Raw genomic sequence first — 22,788 nt, 5'->3', positions numbered from 1 at the left:
AGAGACAGTGGATGAAAGGAACTGAATGAGAACATGAGGAAAGCAGAAACCAGGCAACAAAGATAGGAAAAGAATTCTATTTCTTTTTTTCTTTTTTTTTTTGCTTCAGGATAAAGTAGTATATTAGTTGTGTTGATAAAAATTTATAAACAAAAGAGGCTCTGGTAGAAACCCGTTTACAAAGTGTGTATTCTTCCCAATTAATATTTCCAAATTAATAAAGTCTTTTTGCTTATTTGTAAATGGGTTTCTACCAGAGCCTTTAATTCAGTAGCATAATTAAATGAAATAACTATTTCTGAAGTTTATAGGGACGGGTGGGGACGGAGGGGATTCCTCACGGGGACGGGCGGGGACGGAGGACATTTCTCACGAGGACGGGTGGGGACGGAGGGATTCCTCACGGGGACGGGTGGGATTCCTCACGGGGACGGGTGGGACTTTGGCGGGGACGGGTGGGATTTCTGTCCCCGCACAACTCTCTAGTCCGCAATTAAGATATGCAGCGCGGCGGGAGGCGAGTGTGCCGGTGTCTGCTTTGCAGCTCACCTGGCAACAGGGCCGGACTGGCCATTGGGAGGACCGTGCATTGTCCCGGTGGGCCGCAGCCCATCCTCCTGTGCTGGCTGCAGTCCTGTGAGTGGATGTTTAGCCTGCCTGTCTTCCCCTTAGTATCCTATGAGCCAGGCAGTGTGTGAGGGGGAAGTGGGGGGAGGAAGAGAAGCTCCACACTGAGTCTGTCACAGGAACTCAGTGAGGCTGTAGTGCGACTCCACATGTGACATCTGTAATCAGGAACAGTTCCTAGTGTTCCCATGCTAGAGAGGTGAGGATATGGGGGGAAGTTAATGTGTCTAATAATGTGCTCCTCTGTAAAAACCTCTGTATCTTCCATGGGGGACATGCTAAATTTGAGGAAATAAAAAAGCTGCTTATGATGATTGCATAGAGAAGTTCAGTAAGCTGAGAGGAGGGCTGGGCTCTCTGTGAACAACCAACACACTAATCCTCTGCGCTGTACCTTATGGAAAACTCAATATAGCAAAAAACAGTAAAGTGTATATGTGGCCCTTCACAGTGCTTTTGTAAACATCATAATAAAATAACAAAGGCTCCAATAATGAAAAATAAAAATCCTTTTCCCATCCACTCAGGTTGCACAAGTCCGGTTTTCACCCGGACAGTATATTTTTTGACCAAAACGGATGTCTACAATTAGTAAAATTCCCCAATCACATATTTTTTTATGGGGACGGATTTGTATACAGCACTTCATTAGATTTTTTTTATTATACAAATTTTATCTTTTTGTAGACTTGAAACCTTGAACAAAGAAAATGAGTACAGCAAAAAAAGCAAAAACAGATAGTGGAAGACCATTCCAAGAGGCCTGGACAGAGTACATATGGAGTGATTGAACGCAGTGGGAAAGCATTGTGTATTATGTGTAATGAAAGTGTTGTGTCTCGCACATCAAGTGTCAAACGTCACTTTGAGACCAACCATAACAGTGTTGCTGAACTTGGTTTAGCTCAAAGAAAAGAGTTCCTTGTAGGAAAATTAAAGAAATATCACTCCCAGTCTCTTAGTTTTAGCAACTATCTTTCAAAAACTAATCATCTTACAGTTGCCAGCTTTCAAATTTCACTGTGCATGGCAAAACATGGTAGGCCCCTCTCTGATGGAGATTTTATCAAAAAGGCAATTTTGGCTGGGAGTAATTCACTCTTCCATGATTTCCAAAACAAGGATAAAATTGTGCAGCGCATCTCTGAGATGCCGCTAAGCAGAAATACTGCAAAAGATAGGGTTCTGCGAATGGCTGCTGATGTTAGTCAACAGCTTACTTGCGACTTAATGCCCAGCGCTGCTCTCGATGCTCATTGGCTCCCTGCGCTAAAATCCGATATTGTGGTTTAGTAAAAGGGGGGCCATAGTGCAAAATATAGACAGCAGATATAAATTCAGACACATAAAATCATTTTTCCTACCTTGTTGTCTGGTGATTTCATGAGTCTCTGGTTGCACTTTCTTCTTCTGACTGTGCATCCAATATTTCTTCCCTTCTTTCAGCCTGTATGCTTCCTCTCCTCCAAACCTCATTCCCTCCCTAAACTTTTTCTTGCTCTCTCCCTGCCCTTTCTTTCTCTCTCTCTTCATGCCTCCTTTCCTTCCTACTCAACCCCATGACCTGGCATTTCTCTCCTTTCCTTCTATCTCTTCCTCCCCTGCCATGCTCTGGCATCTCCTCTCCTTCCTTTGTCTCTGGTCTGGCATCTGTCTTCTTAATTTCCCGTCCCTCCTCCCATGCCCTGGCATCTTTCTCCTCTCCTTCTCTTCTATCTCTCCCTCCCCCCTCCATTATCTGGCATTTTCTCTCCTTCCTTGCCCCTGGTCTGGCATCTGTCTCCTTCCCTTCTCTCTCCTTCCATGGTCTGGTTTCTCTTTTCCTTCCCTTCTCTTCTCTTGGAAGCCCGTGGCATTTACTGTGTGTCTGCTGCCGCCTCCATGTTTGGTAGACAGGCTGGAGGTAAAGGGCGGCATCATCCCACACGTTATAATGTCCGGTTTGGGCCTCTCAGACTTGCCGGCTAGTGGCCAAGCAATATAGATGCATTATAATATTTTTTGTTTTATTTTTAATCCCTACTTGCCCTGCCTTCTGGAGAAGCCCCAGTGAAGGAACGGACGCAGCCACTTGCCTTCTCTGGCTCTGGGGATGCTGGAGCGGGAGAAGGTGACAGAAAAATATGTGGGGAGAACTGCACTCACCCATTTATGTTCGGCGGTGCTCTCCTCGGGGGCGGACACGAACGGAAATGTCCCACGGGGGAAGGAAGGTGACGCTCAGAGCATGGCTGCCACGTCCTGCCCCTTCGGCAGTCCAAATACTTGCCGCTGTGGCCGTACGGGATGCGTCTGCGGCTGCAGCCAGCTACCAGAGTATCGCGCCCCAAGGCCGGAGTTTGCACGCGTTCTTAGAATGACATAACTTCCTGTTTCGAAGAAGGGAAGCCAGCGCACGCAGTGTTAAAGCCCCGCAGCCTGAGTTCAATTTGCTTGTGGGCAAGAGGGCAGTGAGTGAGTGGAAGGGAGGGAAGCTGTCTTCACCAGGCAATCGGGGAGAGGAAGGCTGATCGGCCGGTAGATTTTGAAGGCAACGCGAGTCTATCACGGAGCCTGGGATGGGCTCTGTGATCGACTCACGTTGCCTTCCTGAGCTACCGGTCGATCGCAATCGACGTATTGGGCACCCCTGCTTTATAGAATACTACGGTAGCTTATCATGGATCTTGTCTCTAACTTTGGTTGTGGCACTTACACCTGCAGAAACCTAAGGCTAGATTTTTTTAAAAAACAACGGGTTGTTATTGCAGCCGTTTTAGTAGAAACTGTTAAAATAAAAAAAAAAAAGCGAATCATTGTTCAAAAAATGCTCATGCAAATGAGATTGGCGGAGAGTATCGAAGACTCGCTAAATTTGAATGTGCACCTTGCCGGTTACAGTGATGGGTACATGCGCAGAGTATACGAAAATCCTCCCACCACAAACAACAGCCCTATGGGTGGGGCCTTATGCGTGTGGGCAAATCAAAGCCTTAGGCCCCTCCCCAGATGCATCCGGGAGAATTGAGGAACAGCAGTTCTATCACTTCTATTTATATTCTTAGTCCATATAGCTCAATACTTTCAATCTTTTGGTATGATATGGAAAAGCTTAACTTATCTTTTAGATATTCTGCTTACTTTTCAATCCTTCCTTTTGCATTCACCAAATGTTTCTTAGGGTCCTATCTTTAATGTTTGGTGCATTTCCAAAACCGCTTCAGCTAGGGCTTACATGAGGGGTAAAGGTAATTCCTCATTTTCCCCATTTTATCAAGCTGTGCATCCAAGCCACCCATTCTATTCCTATGGGCAGCTTGGCATTTATCTTGTGCTGCTCGACAGCACAGCTTGATTAAAAGGGAGGGGGGGGGCATTATTTTGACCTCCAAAATGAAACCAAATTAAAATTGCGGCCTTACTATTTAATTGACGTCACTTTTATGCACAGGTTTTTGATATTTGCAGATGAAAACAGTGCACTTACATACGGAAGTTGTGAAATCAGCACCTCCACATGGAAGCTGCCGGTTTGGACCATTCATATTTATCCACCCTGCAGAAGCAACGCCTCTACACCATGATATCCCTAAATGGGCATTATCGCAATTAAATTGACTACATCATCTGCCAGCAAAAATGGAAGGGATCAATTTTATCTGCAAAAACACTACCAGGCGAAGAATGTGGATCTGATCACCAACTCCTTGTAACCAAAGTCAGTCAGACTATGCAAGATCAAGAATCCAGACATGCAGAGGAAGTTTGATGCCAGTGAATGCCTGTGCAGTATGCAATCAAAGTGAGTAACAGGTTCAAACTGCTTAGGCAAGAAGGAGGGGGCCCAGACAAATTGTGAGCAAAGATCAAAGGACTCATCACTGAAACTGCTCAAAAGCATGTGCCATACAAGAAGCCAGCAGGTGGTAGGAACTGGTTAACTGCAACCACCCTCCAAATTGCTAATAAGAGGAGAGAAACAAAGGCTAATGACAGGTTGAATGAGGTGAGGCGACTCAATGCTGATAAATGCAGGTTGCATGAAGCAAGGTGACTCAATGCTGATAAATTAATTAATTAATGCTGATAAATATATTTCCAAAGAGCAGCCAGGAAAGACAAGAACAACTTCTTGAATGCTCAATGCATGAACCTAGAAGAAGTCCATAGGAAGGGTCATACCAGGGAATTATTCACCATGGTGAAACAAGTAAAAAAAAGCCTCTCTCAGCATGCCAATCAACCATCAAAGACTGTGATGGGAATAAAATTAGCGACCAGCAGGACATCAAGCAGTGATGGAAAGAATACACAGAGGAATTATACATCAGCACCAGCAAGGATGTTTCAATCACTATCAAACAAAGTCTGATCACTGCCAGTAAGTTCCCAATCATGACATATAGCTGCGAGACATGGAGACTCAAGAAAGCAGATAGAAGAAAAATTGATGCCTTCGAGCTGTGGTACTGGAGAAGACTTCTACGAATCCCATGGACAGTTAGGATCATCAACATAGATGGTCTTGATCATATAAACCCAGAGTTATCCCTGGAAGGCAAGATTACCAGACAGAAACTGACCTATTTTCGACAACTAATGAGGGCAAATTCACTAGAAAAGGATGTGCTACTCAGAATGGTCAGTGGTGAAAGGAAGCATGGAGACCAAAAGTCTGGATACCATCAAAAATGACACAGGAATGAACATCACGCAATTGAAAGAAGATGTGGAAAACAGGGAAGCATGGCGAGGACTAGCCAACAAAGTATCCAAAGGTCGGACACAACTGAATGGATAGTGATAGTAGTAGTATATTTCTAAAATAGTTGTTCTCACTGTATAGGCTGGCACCTACATATACACTCCAACAAGTATTTTAGAATAGGATCTGTATCCACAAAGCATACTCTAAATACCACTGTAATTGAGTATGTCCACATCTGGAAATCTCAATTCTGATCTCTATGACCTATGTAAAATGGGCCTATAAATGTCCCCGAGAGACTCAGTCAAAGTCTTGACTTCAATCCAATTGAAAATCCATAGCATACCATGAAGAATACTATCAACATTTTCCAAGAAATTTGACAGAGCTTGAATGGTTTTGTAAAGAAGAATGGCTCAATAAACTTAGCTGTAGAAAGTGGCTGGAAACATCCCAAAAGACACATCTGTGATTATTGCAAAAGGTACTTCCACAAAATATCAATTCAGTAGATGAAGACTTATTCAATTGTTGCTTATTTTTAATTCTGATCTGGTAATTTCCTCTTGTTTCTTTAGGCTTCCAGCTCAATCAGACCCTCTGCAGGGATCTTCATAACAAGATCATAACTAATGTCACAACTTACTCATTGCAATGACAATTCCTTCCAAAACTCATTAATTATGGGCTCTAAATCTGTCCATTAGGTGTCACTATTGAGCGATGACTATGATTCCCTCCAGAACATTCCTAGCTGACCCAAGGAGTGACGACTAGACTCGACAACTGAACTCAGGACTTCTGCATGGCTGAACCACGAGCATGCTTTTGAAATTTGTTATATTTTGACAAGTGTATAAGATTATTTTGTGACCCAGCACAAGTCACTTGCTCTACATTCCTTTTAAGTATATGAACAACCAGTTTTGTTTGCATATTCAAGCTTGATTATATCCATGTTCTTATCCCTTATAAGGTGGTTTCATTCACAATAAAATAAAACTACAGATAACAGCAGAACTAAATGAATTAGCATTCTTTAAAACCATCAGTTCAAATACAAAGAAAGCAAAATAACTATGAATCAAATACAGCAGGCAAAACTTATTTTTGCCAGTTATGAGTGCATAAAGTGATTTCTTTTAAAGATCTCTTGAACAGGCTGAAAACAAGTACATTTGTGGATTTCATTTTATGTTTAATAAGAAACATTTTAGATTCACGTCAAAATGAAGTTTCTACTATTAACAACCTAACATGCCCTGGCTGTATAATGGTATAAACATACACAGTCAGAATGTATTCTGTAAACTTGGCTGTATTTGAAAGGAGCAGATCAGTAACACTGCCCTTTCTTCTTGTTTGGAAGATACTTGTGTTTATAGAACACCATCTTTTGTTCTGTGTACTGATCTCCTACCCACTTAATATATCAAAATCTATTCTATTTACAAATGTTTGTCATTTTGCTTCATCTCCTAAACCCAGACAGGAATTTTGTGTTACAGAACCCATAATAGTTTGGCTATAAACGGACAAAAAAGAAAAGCACATCTGCCACTAGTTTATCCATCACCTGCACCTTAAAGAACTCCAAAAGTCAAAGCCAGGCTTCTCCCACTTGGAAGAATTTCATAGGCCCTGTACAGACTTGTACTTTCTTTGTACATAGAATGCAATGAAGAGTGCCAAACTCTCCTGTCTACAGGTCTAATGCAGCCAAGCTATGTTTCCCCCCGATTGACTGCCCCTTATTCCTGGGCACTCTCAAACCATTCCCCCTGGCCTAATTTTTAGTCGCTTCCATTTTGATTTCTGAAATAACAGAGCCTAGACTAACACACAAAAATGGAGAAACAAGACAGAATCTGCATTGCATTAAGTAGACAAATTCATGCTCAGTCTCCTGTAGCAGAAAGTGCTGAAATACCTGAAATTCAGTCTACAAAAGGATATCCTACAAAACTAGTGCTAAGGATTCAAGTCTATTGTGTCAGACTAATTCCTCAACCACAATAACAATCACCACAGGCATTTTCTAAAAAATGCTGTTATCTCATAATTGCGAAGTGATAATCATTTTAAGAACGCATCTGTGTTGCATGATAATTTAATAGTAAACAGACTTGGTGAGGGTGATTTAAGTTAACTAAGAAGTTGGCAAACTTCACAGCGTGCAAAGTGTGATGCTAAACAGCTGATATAATTCACCATCCTTAATAATTTTTTTCCTGGGCACAGCAAAAACATACTATGCAATGAAGATCTAAACAGTTCCTTAACATACAATTACAATGATCTAATGTTTTGTTTATAGTTTTAAAATATTAAAAAATAAAAAAAATACCATAAAACACAGTTTAAAATCCAAGATGCCTTCAAGCTGTTAGGCTGTGCTCTGAGTCTCTAATTGGGGATTCTGTTTCTGCTATTTTGGAAGATTAGGTTCTTACCTTTGCTAATCTTCTTTCTTGTAAACAGGAGTATCAGTATTGATCAGCAGGTATTTACCCTCCCTTTACTGCGAAGTCTGTAGAGAGTCTAATTCACATATTTTTCAACTCCTCCTCGTCTCACTCTGGGATGGACTAGATTTCCTCAGTCTGTACCAAAGCAGTGAGTCAGCCTTAGAGTGGGTACAAAAATAGAGAGGGAGGATGTGGGATTCTCCCCGAGACAACTCAAGTCAGTTCTGCTCAACAAAAACAGCATTAATTAAAACATTTTACAGTGCATAACGAGATGAAATTAAACTTGTATGCAACCTGCATCAGCAATTCAAAAATTACTCAGTTTGTAAATTCTTCTCCTCCCTGACTGTAACGAACAGTGGAAGTAAACAAGACATCTGACCATCCAGACATGTCTGAGATAGAAAGCAAGCTATAAACTGACAGGGCGGGCGTCAAGACTGATATTCCTGTTTACAAGAAAGAAGATTCACAAAGTTAGGAACCTAATCTTCTATTCTAGTGCAACAGTAATATCAGTCTTGACCAATGGGACGTACCAAAGCAGTCCCCAGTGCCTAGGGAGGAACAAGTGAGCCTGCTGCCAGTACTGCAAAACCAAACTCTGCATCTCTTCTGGTTGCTACATCCACCCTGTTAAACTTGATAATAGTGTGGAGGCGAGATCATATGGCTGCCCTACAAATATTTGCAGGTGAGACAGCTCTAGCTTCCCTCCAAGATGACATCACCCCTCTGGTGGAGTGTACCTTTACTCTCATGGGAGACTGTTTTCTGCTCCCAATATAGGCCGAAGAAATTGCCAGTCAAATCCATCTTGAAATGGTTGCCTTTGATATTGACTGTTCCCATGGTGCTACACCCAGGAGCAAGAAGAGATGATCCGACAGGCAAAACTCGTTCGTCATCTTTAAACAATGAATAACTACTCTTCAGACGACCAGGCATTTCAGGATCTTGTTTATTTATTTAAAAATTTATATCCCACATATCCAGCAATTTTATGCGGGTCACAAATAAACATACATAATAAAATACACTGTAAACACATAATAAAAACAAAACAACATAGCCTAAATAATCTCTAATAAAATAACAGCCCTGGAGGTCAAAAAAGCTAGGAGATGTACTTCCTGGCTTACATAAAAACTAGAAACTACCTTTGGTAAGAAGGAAAGTACCTTCGTATAGTTGCCAAAATGGACTGCTTTTTAGATCTTAGCAGGGAGGTTATCACCAAGTCTAGAAACATAGAACATAGAAAGATGACGGCAGACAAGGGCCACAGCCCATCAAGTCTGCCCACACCATCGACCCTCCCTTTTAAGTCTAATTGTAATACTGCCATTCTACTGACCCGCTCTTTCAATTCTATACCCTAGTGATCCTATCCTTTGGCTGACCCTCGTAGGGATCCCACATAGGTATCCCATTTATTCTTGAAGTCTGGGACGCTGCGTGCCTCGATCACCTGCATTGGAAGCTTGTTCCAGTGCTCAATCACTCTCTCCGTGAAGAAGTGTTTCCTGGTGTCTCCACGAAACCTCCCTCCCCTGAGTTTGAGCGGATGACCTCTTGTGGTCGAGGGTCCCTTCAGGAGAAAGATATCATCTTCCACCTCAACCCGTCCCGTGATGTACTTGAATGTCTCAATCATGTCTCCCCTTTCCCTACGCTCCTCGAGAGAGTAGAGCTGCAATTTGCTCAGTCTTTCCTCGTACGGGAGACCCTTTAGCCCCGAGACCATCCTGGTGGCCGTCCGCTGAACTGATTCAACTCTGAGCACATCTTTACGGTAATGTGGCCTCCAAAATTGCACACAGTACTCCAGATGAGGTCTCACCATGGCTCTGTACAATGGCATCATGACTTCAGGCTTCCTGTTGACGAAACTTCTCCTGATACAACCTATCATCTGCCGTGCTTTAGATGAAGCCTTCTCCACTTGAGTGGCAGCCTTCATATCAGCACTGATGATTACTCCTAAGTCTCGTTCCGCCGTAGTTCTGGTTAAAGTTTCTCCATTCAGGGTGTAAGTTCTGCAAGGATTTCTGTTACCGAGATGAATGACCTTACATTTATTGGCGTTGAAGCCCAGCTGCCAGATCGAGGACCAACTTTCTAGAGTACGCAGGTCTTGCTCCATAGCATCCTTTAGATTATAGTCGTTTACTATATTGCATAGTTTGGCGTCATCAGCGAATAAGGTTACCTTGCCTTGAAGCCCTTTAGTCAGATCCCCAATGAATATGTTGAAGAGGAGAGGGCCCAGGACTGAACCCTTTGGCACTCCGCTAGTCACTTCCGACATTTTAGAAAGGGTACCATTAACCACCACCCTCTGAAGTCTGCCACAAAGCCAATCTTTGACCCATGTAGTTAGAGTCTCTCCTAATCCCATCGATTTCATCTTGTTCAGCAGCCTGCGGTGTGGGACGCTGTCAAACGCTTTGCTGAAGTCCAGGTACACGACGTCCAAGGACTCGCCTGAGTCCAGTCTTTTTGTTACTCAGTCAAAGAAGCTGATAAGATTGGACTGGCATGACCTACCTTTGGTGAATCCATGTTGACTGGGATCCCGGAGATTTTCCTTGTTCAGGATCGTATCTAATTTATACTTAATTAGTGTTTCCATGAGTTTACACACTATTGAGGTGAGGCTTACCGGTCTATAGTTCGCAGCCTCAGCCTTGCAACCCTTTTTATAGTCTGAATAGTCTTTGTGCACTAAGGCTTTACGCTCAACACCCAAGCTTTAAGACCAAAGCAGTCTGGATCCTCCAGGGCAATTGGGCCTTGTGAAAGGATTCCCAGATGATAGGGAAGCCTGAGCCCCCTTGTCCCTCTGTAGATGCACCAGGTTTGTGTACCATGGTTGCCTCAGCAAGTCCGGGATAACCAGAATTACTCACCCCTTGAGGGTCCTTATCATTTGGAGGACTCTTCCAATCATTTGCAATAGGTGAAACACATATAGAAGCTCTGCTGGAAGACAGGGCTGGACCAGAGAATTCAGGCCATTGCTTCCTGACTCATATTTTCAACTGCAGAACTAACTGTGAATGCGTGTGTATGTGTGTGTGGGGGGGGGGGGAAGGGGGCTCTGTCCCTGAGCCTCTGGACTGTTAATGCAGGCCAGTCACACAGGAATCATGCAAAGCATGTGCCTGTGGGCTACAGACCTCTACCCTGAGAGTGTGTATCTTTTAACAGCCAAAGATGTCTCAGGGGCATTGAGAGCCTCTGCAGCACCAAAAACCTCGCTTATGAGAGAAAAACTCCCAAAATAAAGAAAATAAATGTGAACAGATAAGCTCCTATAACTTCGCTATAGAGAGTAAGACTGAGGAAATCTAGCACAGCCCAGAGTGAAAGGAGGAAGAGCTGAAGAATATGTAAATTAGACTTTCTACAGACTTCACAGTAAAGGAAGGTAAATACCCATTGATCAAGACTGATATTCCTGTTGCACTAGAATTTATAAAGTTATCCCTTTGAAAACCTACTTGAGTCATAGCTTCTGTTAAGATTCCATGTGTTCATCACAAGAGGATTTAGCTTAGAGCTTTACAACCAACAGATACTGCTAACCAACAGATAATGCTGGACAGAGAAGATGACTACACCTTCAGTCCTTAGCTTTTTCAACTTGACTAAGGTCTGCAGATAGATTAAAATGGTGTCTCTCCATTCAGCATAGACCGTACTCCATTTCTGCTGCAGGATATAGCCAAAGGTAGCTAACATACTTTACTATCCTGGCATTCTATGCCATTTTCCATTAAAACAAAATGTCCAAAAGAAATCTTAATCAGCCATATACTTACTAATAAACTTGTTTTGCATAGTCTCTAACAAAGCTTGGTGAGCATCTTCTGCCTGCAGGGCATTGGAACATTCTCTCGCCAATATGGTCCGTACAAGGTGCTCTCCACAGCCTGTACAGAATAGATACATGAGAAAACAGAATTTTATAAGTTTAAGGATTTGGCCTTTAAATGAAAAGACAGTTATGCTTTAGTTGGGACTTAAAAAAAGAAACATAAAATTGTTCAAGGGCAACTTTTTCAACAAAAAACATTTTTCATTCCCTGATCACTCAGATGGTTTCTGAGATCTCAGCCAAACCAAGCCATCCTAGTCTCATTTAGAAACAAACCAAGTTCAGTGCAAATCACCAAGCATATGTTACTCTGGCATCTAAAAGAGGGAAATAACCCCTAACTTCCAATTTAAATAATGAAAAAACATGAATTATGTTATTCAATATATATGATTTGTTGTATCAATCTTCTTTTGTCATTTAAAATAAGACATTTAGAAAGTTTCTGTAACACTCAAAATCAAATGTTCATTTATTCAAGGATGCTGCAGTCCAGGAGATAGGTTTTTTTGGGTATCACATAAATTGTTCCCTCAGAGGGATGGATAGGGATGAGAGGCAGGGAGAACTGGCACTGACACTGACACATGTTCTGGATTAACCCTAATATAAAAACACCGCAGAATGATTCAGTCTTAGAACAGGATTCCTTTCCAGTCTTTGCAAGCTGACATCGATTCCAGAGCAAACTTCACATCAAAGGCTGGTGAGTTAGAATAAAGATAGGAGATAAAAAATGATTTCATAGGAGTGGCTCTACAGTTTAGCTTTAGCACCAGATTTACACTTGCAGAAAAGAGTATGAAAACACTCTAAGAGAAGGCTTATCTTCCAGTGCTTGGTCAACTGGGGATCTCGGTTCTTTTAATGCAGTGGTGCCACAAACCAGTCATTTTTTTTAGGACATCCTTAATGCATATGCACGCGATATCTGCATAAAATAGAGGGGATAAGTGCAAATATTTCTCATGAATACTTACCATCTACGATCAGACAATTGACTAATTATCCTCCCCTTTTACAAAACCGTAGTGCGGTTTTTAGCACAGGTCATGGCAGTAACAGCTCCGATGCTCATAGGAATTCTATGGGCATCGGAGCTGTTCCTGTCATAGCTGGTATGTGCAGTTTCACTGAGCTTTGAAGACCTAACTATTTTGAAAGTAGTTCCCTTCTTATTAGATAGCTTTATGTATTTTAAGCTTATTTTACAGGAGTTTTGCTGTTTAATTGTATTTTTATTTTTTATTGTAACCTATTTTAACCTGATGATTAAGCAGGACAAAAATGCTACAATTAAATATTCTAAAAACTTGAGTTGTTTGTGGCTGTCAGATTTTGTTAGAGCAGGGGTATCAAATTTCACCTCTTCATCCCTTTGCATTTTCCTACATAAACTATATACAGTAAAACCTTGGATTGCAAGTAATTTGGTTTGCAAGTGTTTTGCAAGACAAGCAAAACATTAGATTAAATTTTAACATGATATACAAGCAATGCACATAAGCACATAAGCACATAAGCATGGCCTCTGCCGAGTCAGACCATAGGTCCATCATGCCCAGCAGTCCGCTCCCGCGGCGGCCCCCCAGGTCAATGACCTGTAGTGATCTATTACCCAAGAGCATTTTGTCTTGTATAGTAACCCTCTAATTGTACCCCTGGATTCCCTTACCCCTCAGGAATTCGTCCAATCCCTTTTTGAAACCCAAAACCGTACTCTGCTCAACCACCCCCTCTGGAAGCGCATTCCAGGTGTCCACCACCCTCTGGGTAAAGAAGAACTTCCTAGCATTTGTTCTAAAACTATCTCCCTTCAATTTTTTTGAGTGTCCTCTAGTTCTTGTTGCCCCCGCCAGTCTGAAAAATCTGTCTCTCTCTACCTTCACTATACCCTTCATGATCTTATAAGTTTCTATCATATCCCCTCTAAGTCTCCTCTTTTCTAGGGAAAAGAGCCCCAACTTCTCCAGCCTCTCAGCATACGAGAGGTTTTCCATGCCCTTTATCATTTTTGTCGCTCTTCTCTGGACCCTCTCGAGTATCGCCATATCTTTCTTTAGGTACGGCGACCAGTACTGGACGCAGTACTCCAGATGCGGTCGCACCATTGCCCTGTACAGCGGGAGGATAACTTCCTTGGTTCTGGTAGTGATACCTTTTTTGATAATGCCCAACATTCTGTTCGCCTTTTTTGAGGCCGCTGCGCATTGTGCTGCCGGTTTCATTGTTTTATCCACCAAAACCCCCAAGTCCTTTTCTAGGTTGCCTTTTCCCAATGTCATCCCCCCCATCATGTAGTTGTACATCAGGTTCCCTTTCCCTATGTGCATAACTTTACATTTCTCCACATTAAAACTCATCTGCCATTTATCTGCCCACTCACTCAGTTTGTCCAGATCCCTTTGGAGTTTTTTACATTCCTCTACAGATCTAACCTTACCGGAGAGTTTTGTGTCATCCGCAAATTTTATAACTTCACACTTTGTCCCTGTTTCCAAGTCATTAATAAATATATTGAATAGCAGCGGTCCCAGCACTGACCCTTGTGGAACGCCACTTGTGACCCCTTTCCAGTCAGAATAGTGTCCCTTTACTCCTACCCTCTGTTTCCTGTTTGCCAACCAGTTTTTGATCCATCTGTGTATGTCCCCTTCCACCCCGTGGTTCCACAGTTTCCTTAGAAGGCGCTCATGAGGTACCTTGTCGAAGGCTTTCTGGAAGTCTAGGTATACTATATCTATGGGGTCACCTTTGTCCAAATGTCCGCTTATCCCCTCGAAGAAGTGCAGTAGGTTCGTTTGGCAGGATCTTCCAGTACAGAAACCATGCTGGCTTGTTCTCATCAGCTTATTTTTTTCTATGTGCTCACTGATACTGTTCTTGATCAATGATTCGGCCATCTTCCCCGGAACTGAGGTCAAGCTGACCGGTCTATAATTCCCCGGGTCGCCTCTGGTTCCTTTCTTGAAGATAGGTGTAACATTTGCTATCCTCCAGTCTTCCGGTATTACCCCTGTTTTCAGGGATAGGTTACAAATCTGTTGCAGTAACTCCGCTATTTCGTTTCTAAGTTCTCTTAGTATTCTTGGGTGAATTCCGTCCGGGCCTGGCGATTTGTCAGTTTTTAGCCTATCTATCTGTTTGAGTACGTCTTCGAGGCTTACCTCCATGCACGATAATATTTTCTCTTGGTCCCCCTTGAAGAATTTTTCCGGTTCCGGAACATTGGATGTGTCCTCTTTTGTGAAGACCGACGAGAAGAACGTGTTTAATCTGTCCGCCACTTCCTTTTCCTCCTTTACCACTCCTTTCCTATCCCCCTCATCCAGGGGTCCCACTTCCTCCCTCGCCGGCTGTTTCCCTTTCACATATCGAAAGAAAGGTTTAAAGTTCCGTGCCTCTTTTGCAAGTTTCTCTTCATATTCTCTCTTTGCTGTTCTGACTACGCGGTGGCATTCTTTTTGGTGCTTCCTGTGCTTTTTCCAATTTTCCTCAGTTTTATCCTTTTTCCATGTCCTGAAGGATTTTTTCTTATCTCCTACCACATTCTTAACTTCTCTTGTTAACCATGCTGGGTCCTTTGCTTGATTCTTTCTGCCCCCTTTTCTAAATCTGGGTATATATCGGCTTTGCGCCTCGTTCACTGTGTCCTTAAAAAGGGTCCAGGCTTGGTCCACCGTCAGTGCCTTTCTGGTGCTGTTCTTGAGTTTTCTCTTTACCATGTGTCTCATGGCATCATAGTTCCCTTTCTTGAAGTTGAACGTTGTTACAGTGGTTCTCTTCCCCTTTGGCATACTTAGTTCCACTTTGAATTGGATCGTGTTGTGGTCACTGTTCCCTAAAGGTCCCGCTACTTCCACTTCTTGGGCAGGTCCTCTCAGCCCATTAAGGATTAAATCCAGAATAGCTGCCCCTCTCGTTGGTTCTTTGACGAGCTGTTCCAAGTAACAGTCCCCTACAGCCTCTAGGAACTCCAATTCCTTTGAACAATTGGAAACTCCATGGCTCCAGTCTATCCCTGGGTAGTTGAAATCTCCCATAACTATGGTGTTAGCGTTTTTACATTCTCGCCTCAACTCAGCTCTCAGTTCTTCATCTATTGCTTCTGTTTGTCCGGGCGGGCGGTAGTACAGCCCCATCTTTATCTCGGTTCCCTTTCTTCCTGGTATTTTAACCCATATTGATTCCAGTTGTTCATTAATTGTTGGTGTGTCCACTCTGATCGATTGAATTGTATCCGTTACATAAAGTGCTATTCCTCCTCCTTTCTGATGTGTCCTGTCTCTTCGGTAGAGCTTGTACCCTGGTAGTGCTGTGTCCCATTTGTTGTCCTCGTTCCACCATGTTTCCGTGATTGCTATGATGTCTAGGTTCTCATCTTTGGCCCTGGTTTCTAGTTCCCCCATTTTGTTTGTCAGGCTTCTTGCATTAGTGTACATACAGTTTAAGTCTCGATGGATTTGTTTTCTTGTTGGTTTCCCTTGCGATCCATTTTCCTTTCCGTCCCCTTCTTGTTCTGCAGAATTTTGTTTATTGTCTCTCTTGTCTTCCTCCTGTGGGGCGTGGTGTGTTTCTTCATTACGTTCATTTTCTTCTTCTTGCCCCTTGTTGACTTCCCCATGTAGTAGATTCCTCCTATCCCTTTCCTGATTTGTCTGGCTCTGCTGGTATTCCATTGCTTGCTTGACGTTGTTGGTGTCTTCCCTGCACTTTCCCCACTCAGTATCCTTTTGGGATACTGTCTTCCGAATCATCAACATCTGGTTGACTGTCGGCTTTCCCCTTCCTCTCAGTTTAAAGCTTGCTCTATTCCTCTCTTGATGTTGCTTGCTAGTAGTCTAGTTCCCGCCGTGCTCAGGTGTAATGTCTTGCAATACGAGTACATACAGTATACACGTGTCATATCGTTACAACTGGGCCGATGGTTCTTCTCTCTCTGATGATGCAAAAGTGTAGTCACTGTTCTAAACAAGCAAAGTCTTGCAATACGAGTACATACAGTATACATACGTCACATCGTCACAACTGAGCCGATGGTTCTTCTCTCTCTGATGCTGTGGGAGTGTAGTGACTGTTCTAAACGAGCAAAGGACATGGTGGTACTTGAGAGAGTCCAGAGAAGAGCAACTAAGCTAATAAAGGGTATGGAGGACCTCTCATATACTGACAGACTGAAAAAGCTGGGACTTTTCTCCCTGGAAAAGCGGAGACTTAGAGGAGACATGATAGAAATCTTCAAGATCATGAAGGGCATAGAAAAAGTAGACAGGGACAGACTTTTCAAATTATGGGGGACCACAAGTACAAGGGGGCACTCAGAGAAATTGAAAGGGGAAAGGTTTAGAACAAACGCCAGGAAGTTCTTTTTCACCCAAAGGGTGGTGGAAACATGGAACGCGCTACCGGAGGATGTGATAAGCAGGAGCACGCTACAGGGCTTCAAAGAAGGCTTGGATAGGTACCTGGAGGACAAAGGGATTGAGGGGTACAGATAATAATAATAATAACTTTATTTTTCTATACCGCCATAGTCAGGTGACTTCTAGGCGGTTCATACTGTAAGAAGGCTGGACATTCAGCGAATAACAAGGTCACAATACAATACAATAAGTCAACATACAATACAAGACAAAACAATACAATACAGTACAATACAATACAATGAGTGTATACAACACAGTACAATATAATACAACGAGTCTAAATATACTACAATACAATAAGTCTAAAGACAACACCATACATAAGTCTAATACAGTATCGTACAATGAGTCTAAATATAATACAATAGTGAAGAGGGGAAAGTTACAGATTGGGGTTCAATGGGTAATGAGTAACTGAGTATTTCTTTAGAACTTCCATTTGAATTGGAGTACTATGGATAGCGAATATCTGAGTACATGAGGGGCATCTTGAGAAAGAAAGAAAGGCGTTTAGAGGGAGGGGAGTCCTAGTGCGGGAGGGGACGATTTTAGTCCGTGAATTTTTCGAATAGGGCGGTTTTGATCGATTTGCGGAATGCACTGTAAGACAGGTTGGGTTCGTTTATGTAGTTTTTCAGCCAAACTTGCTGTCTGTTCGCTTGGAACTTAAAGGTTCTATCCAGGAATGATTTGTATCTGCAGCCCGTAATCTTTGGGTATGCAAATATGTTTTTGTTTCTGGTCGCTCGTGTGGGGTTGTGTAGGATGAAGTGAGTTTGTAGGTATGAAGGTGCTAGTCCCCAGACTTGCTTGAAACAGGTGCAAGCAAATTTGAATAGTATTCGCGCTTCTATTGGAAGCCAGTGCAGCTTTTTATAGTAGGGGCTGATGTGGTCGTTTTTTCTTAGTCCGAAGATTAGTCGAACGGCGGTGTTTTGTATTAATCTCAGTTTTTTTATTGTTTTTTGTGGGATGCCCAAGTAGATGATGTTGCAGTAGTAGAGGTAGGTTATAGGGATAGGATTAGAGGTAAGTTATAAAATTAGTCAAGGACCACTGTTCAGGCAAGTAGGACTGATGGGCCGCCGCGGGAGCAGACCGCTGAGCAAGATGGACCTCTGGTCTGCCTCAGCGGAGGCAACTTCTGTACACGTGTCACATCATCAGAACTGAGACGATGGTTCTTCTCTCTCTGATGCTGCGGGAGTGTAGTGACTGTTCTAAACGAGAAAAGTCTTGCAATACAAGAACATACAGTGTACACGTGTCATATCATCAGAACTGAGACGATGGTTCTTCTCTCTCTGACGCTGCGGGAGTGTAGTGACTGTTGTAAACGAGCAAAGTCTTGCAATATGAGTACATACAGTGTACTTGTGTCACATCATCAGAACTGAGCTGATGGTTCTTCTCTCTCTGATGCTGCAAGAGTGTAGTGACTGTTCTAAACAAGCAAAGTCTTGCAATACGAGTACATACAATGTACACGTGTCATATCATCAGAACTGATCCGATGGTTCTTCTCTCTCTGATGCTGCGGGAATGTAGTGACTGTTCTAAACGAGTAAAGTCTTGCAATACGAGTACATACAGTGTACACGTGTCACATCGTCAGAACTGAGACGATGGTTCTTCTCTCTCTGATGCTGCGGGAGTGTAGTGACTGTTGTAAACGAGCAAAGTCTTGCAATATGAGTACATACAGTATACACGCGTCACATCGTCACAACTGAGCCGATGGTTCTTCTCTTTCTGACGCTGCGGGAGTGTAGTGACTGTTGTAAATGAGAAAAGTCTTGCAATATGAGTACATACAGTGTACTCGTGTCACATCATCAGAACTGAGCCGATGGTTCTTCTCTCTCTGATGCTGCAAGAGTGTAGTGATTGTTCTAAACAAGCAAAGTCTTGCAATACGAGTACATACAGTGTACACGTGTCATATCATCAGAACTGAGACGATGGTTCTTCTCTCTCTGATGCTGCAAGAGTGTAGTGACTGTTCTAAACAAGCAAAGTCTTGCAATACGAGTACATACAGTGTACACGTGTCATATCATCAGAACTGAGACGATGGTTCTTCTCTCTCTGATGCTGCAAGAGTGTAGTGACTGTTCTAAACAAGCAAAGTCTTGCAATACAAGTACATACAGTGTACACGTGTCATATCATCAGAACTGAGACGATGGTTCTTCTCTCTCTGATGCTGCAAGAGTGTAGTGGCTGTTCTAAACAAGCAAAGTCTTGCAATACGAGTACATACAGTATACACACGTCACAACTGAGCCGATGGTTCTTCTCTCTCTGACGCTGCGGGAGTGTAGTGACTGTTGTAAAAGAGCAAAGTCTTGCAATACGAGTACATACGGTGTACTCGTGTCACATCATCAGAACTGAGCCGATGGTTCTCTCTCCGACGCTGCACGTATAGTATTTTGTGTTTTTTTAAAATTATTTATCATTTCAAAATTATCATTACATCACAATGATAAGGAAATACTGAAATACAATACAATCAGTACATGCTGATAAGGAAAATTAACATAAGGAAATATTACATTCAACATAGTCCACAATAAGTGAAGGAGAAAAGAAGAAGAAAACAAACCCTAGGGGAAGGGATACATTAACTAAATTAAGAGTTCTAAGTAAAAGAGCAGTTACAGCCTTCCAATAATTAACACCACACAATCCTGGTTCATTCTGGATGCATAGAGATGCCTTTACCTTCTAAGAAAAAGCCTAATTAGGCAGGTTCAAAAAATACATATTTAGTTTCCTGAAAGGAAACCACACATTTACAGCACGTATAGTATTTTGTATTAAAGTTTTGGGAGTGTGGAACAAATCGCCTGAGTTTCCATTATTTCCTTTGAAATTCACTTTGATACGCGAGTGCTTTGGATTACAAGCATGCTTCTGGAATGAATAATGCTCGCAAACCAAGGTTTTACTGTATATATTTATTAACCATTTTTGTCCAATGTGTCTGTAATAATTAGGCTGTAAACTCTTTTGAACAGGGACTGTCTCTTGTATGTTTAATGTACAGCACTACATGCGTCTGGTAGCACTATAGAAATAATAAATAATAGTAGGAGATGAGTAGAAATAGGGTTTAGAAAACAAACTTTTACAAGTCTAGGAGCAGGCTCACACTTGAATCCAGGGAGGGAAAAGGAAGATCCAACCACTGCATAAAAGACACCTACTGTAGTACATTGCCTTTTTTTTTTTAACTTCTTTATTCATTTTTAAAACTATAATTGTGTACAATAAATGATGCATTTACATAAAATATTAATGTTTCAGCACAATAAACTTGTTAAATAATAATGTCAAAAATTATTTTCCCCCACCCATTTATCCAATTGACCAACAACTCATAAAATTACCTTATAAACAACCTATCTACTATACCTCTTAAACAGTGTCAAAACATACCCCCCTTCCCCCCTCCCCAGGATGTGTATGTTTTCCTCAATTAGATAAATAAGTCATTCCTTACAATATTTAGTTAATGGTTCCCAAACTTCCATAAATGTTTTGTAATTTCCCTTCTGAATGGCCATGAATCTTTACGTTGCTAAATACTATTGGCCCGATATTCACTGCTATTTAGCTGGCCGGCTAAATAGCACATAGCCAGCCATCCGACGATATTCAGCGGGAGATGAGTGGCTATCTTCTGCTGAATATCCAGCTTTGAGGATTAGCTGGTGACCGGCTACGTCGCATTACTCCTACTAGTGTCACATACACTACAACTAGGCACTTTGTAAGAAACTTGGGTACTGATAAGACATAGTAACATAACATAGTAAATAGCGGCAGATAAAGACCCGAATGGTCCATCCAGTCATCATAAGGCAGAATACAGTACTGGCGTTTCCCTACACAAAAACTGAGATACTTCCTATGGCTGGGAAGCATGAAAATGTGGGTATAGGCATCTTTTTATTCCAGAGAGAATAGCCAATTTTTTCCTGAATCATCCTGATATCTTCTTTGACTAGGAATTTGTTCAGGGTCCATCTTTTTGGCACGTGGTAGTACCTGGAATAGAATTCTTTCCCTCCTTCCCCTGGTGGCATCGGGTTGACCACATTGGCCTGAAGAAAGGCAGAGATTTCCTCTACAAGTACTTCCCTGTGTGAGAACTGTTGAATGATGCTCTCCAGTAATTTAGTGGTTTCTGATGCCAATATAATGTGTAACTGAAATGAACTATTGGCTCCTTGTAAACTAGAGAATGACACGGTGACAAAATTCATCACCGTTCCCGTCCCCAAGGATAACCGCGGGAAATAAACCCATGTCATTTTCTAGTGTCTATTTCATCCTCTGTCCTTCTACACCAGCATTCTTCAAAGCAAAGCTTGCGGGTCAGTGGTTGTGGCCATTCATACTCTGATTCTTCCCTCTCTCCTTAAAGAATGACATGAAGATGGTTTCCCGCGGTTATCCGCGGGGACGGGGACGGTGATGAATTTTGTCACCGTGGCATTCTCTACTTGTAACCTCACTCGTCAGAAGTTACAAAGGGGCCACCTTTGATGGAAAACGTGGAGCCTCCCATTTACTAGTAGGACATCGAGGACTGTTAGTTGTACTGTGGCTATGGTCTCCTGGACAGCAAACAAAACAGCAAAGGTGACCAATTGGTGCTCAATCTCTTTTATTGTGATAGACTTGACACGATCGTGTTTCAGCCCACAAGGGCCTGCCTCAGGAGTCTTGTAGTCAAATCATGATTGTTAAAACGTACAAAAGCCACAAAATCATTTCAATCATTCTATGAAAACGCCACTCCTTTTTGAACCAGCATTTCCTTACATCATCATCATCACCAGCATCCCTCCGATCAGCTTCAAACAATCTATTAACAGTTCCATCCCTGAAAATAATTGGAACTAGAAGACAAGACATGTTTTCAATTATTGCCCCTATTTTGTGGAACTCTATGCTCCAGTACATTAGAGACATAAAGGACAACTTTTCTTTTAAAAGAGCTTTAAAAACTTATCTTTTCAAGTTTGCTTTTAATATATGACTCCTAGACTTATAATTTTTTTGTCCCTAGGCTTGACATCCTACAACTTTTTTTTTTTTTCTCTCCCTTCCTTGAGTTATTTTTCCCTTTAATGTATTTCTTCTTCTACAAACATATTGTAACTTTCCCCCTTAATCCTCACGGCTCATGTATGTTAACCCAGTATGTTTTTTATTTAAAGTCAGTGTATTTGTATTTCTATTTTACTTGAATTGTACATCGCTTAGATATTCAATAAGCGATTTATCAAGCACTAATAAAACTTGAAACTATATATTTTATAACCTGTACCAGAGTTTTCCCCTCACTGTTTCTTATAGTCTGCCTAACCAACACAGAACTATCCCCCCCCCCCACTTCATTTTTAAGCAGCATCTAAAGTCTTACATCTTTTCTTCTCCCTAATTTCTTCACACACACAAACTCTGTCTTTATGGAGCTCACCTTCTCCCATTTTTTAAATCTCATTCACTTTGGCTCAGGTTGCAACTCTTATTTGCAGCCTCCATTGATTTTTATAAAGGTGTGTTAGATTAAACTTCTGTATAAATAAGCTAATAAGAATACTGTCAAATGGAATAAGCATTGTTAATTCTTAAAAATAAAGGTGTCGCAACCACTGATGTTTCCAGACATACACT

General features: G+C 42.0%; 1 protein-coding gene across 3 annotated transcripts in view; it reads right to left on the bottom strand.

The window, feature by feature from the left end:
• The window catches only part of TASP1 (taspase 1), a 209,214-nt gene that overhangs the window by 62,955 nt on the left and 123,471 nt on the right, over window positions 1–22,788 (bottom strand). For all 3 annotated transcript variants that reach the window (XM_033939302.1, XM_033939300.1, XM_033939301.1), the window contains exon 11: window positions 11,613–11,723. In XM_033939302.1, the coding sequence (XP_033795193.1) occupies window positions 11,613–11,723 (111 nt within the window). The remainder of the gene's footprint in view (window positions 1–11,612; window positions 11,724–22,788) is intronic.

Source organism: Geotrypetes seraphini, chromosome 3 (genome assembly GCF_902459505.1).
Source record: "Geotrypetes seraphini chromosome 3, aGeoSer1.1, whole genome shotgun sequence".
Classification (NCBI taxonomy): domain Eukaryota; kingdom Metazoa; phylum Chordata; class Amphibia; order Gymnophiona; family Dermophiidae; genus Geotrypetes; species Geotrypetes seraphini.
This window is presented reverse-complemented; position numbering and strand designations above follow the sequence as displayed.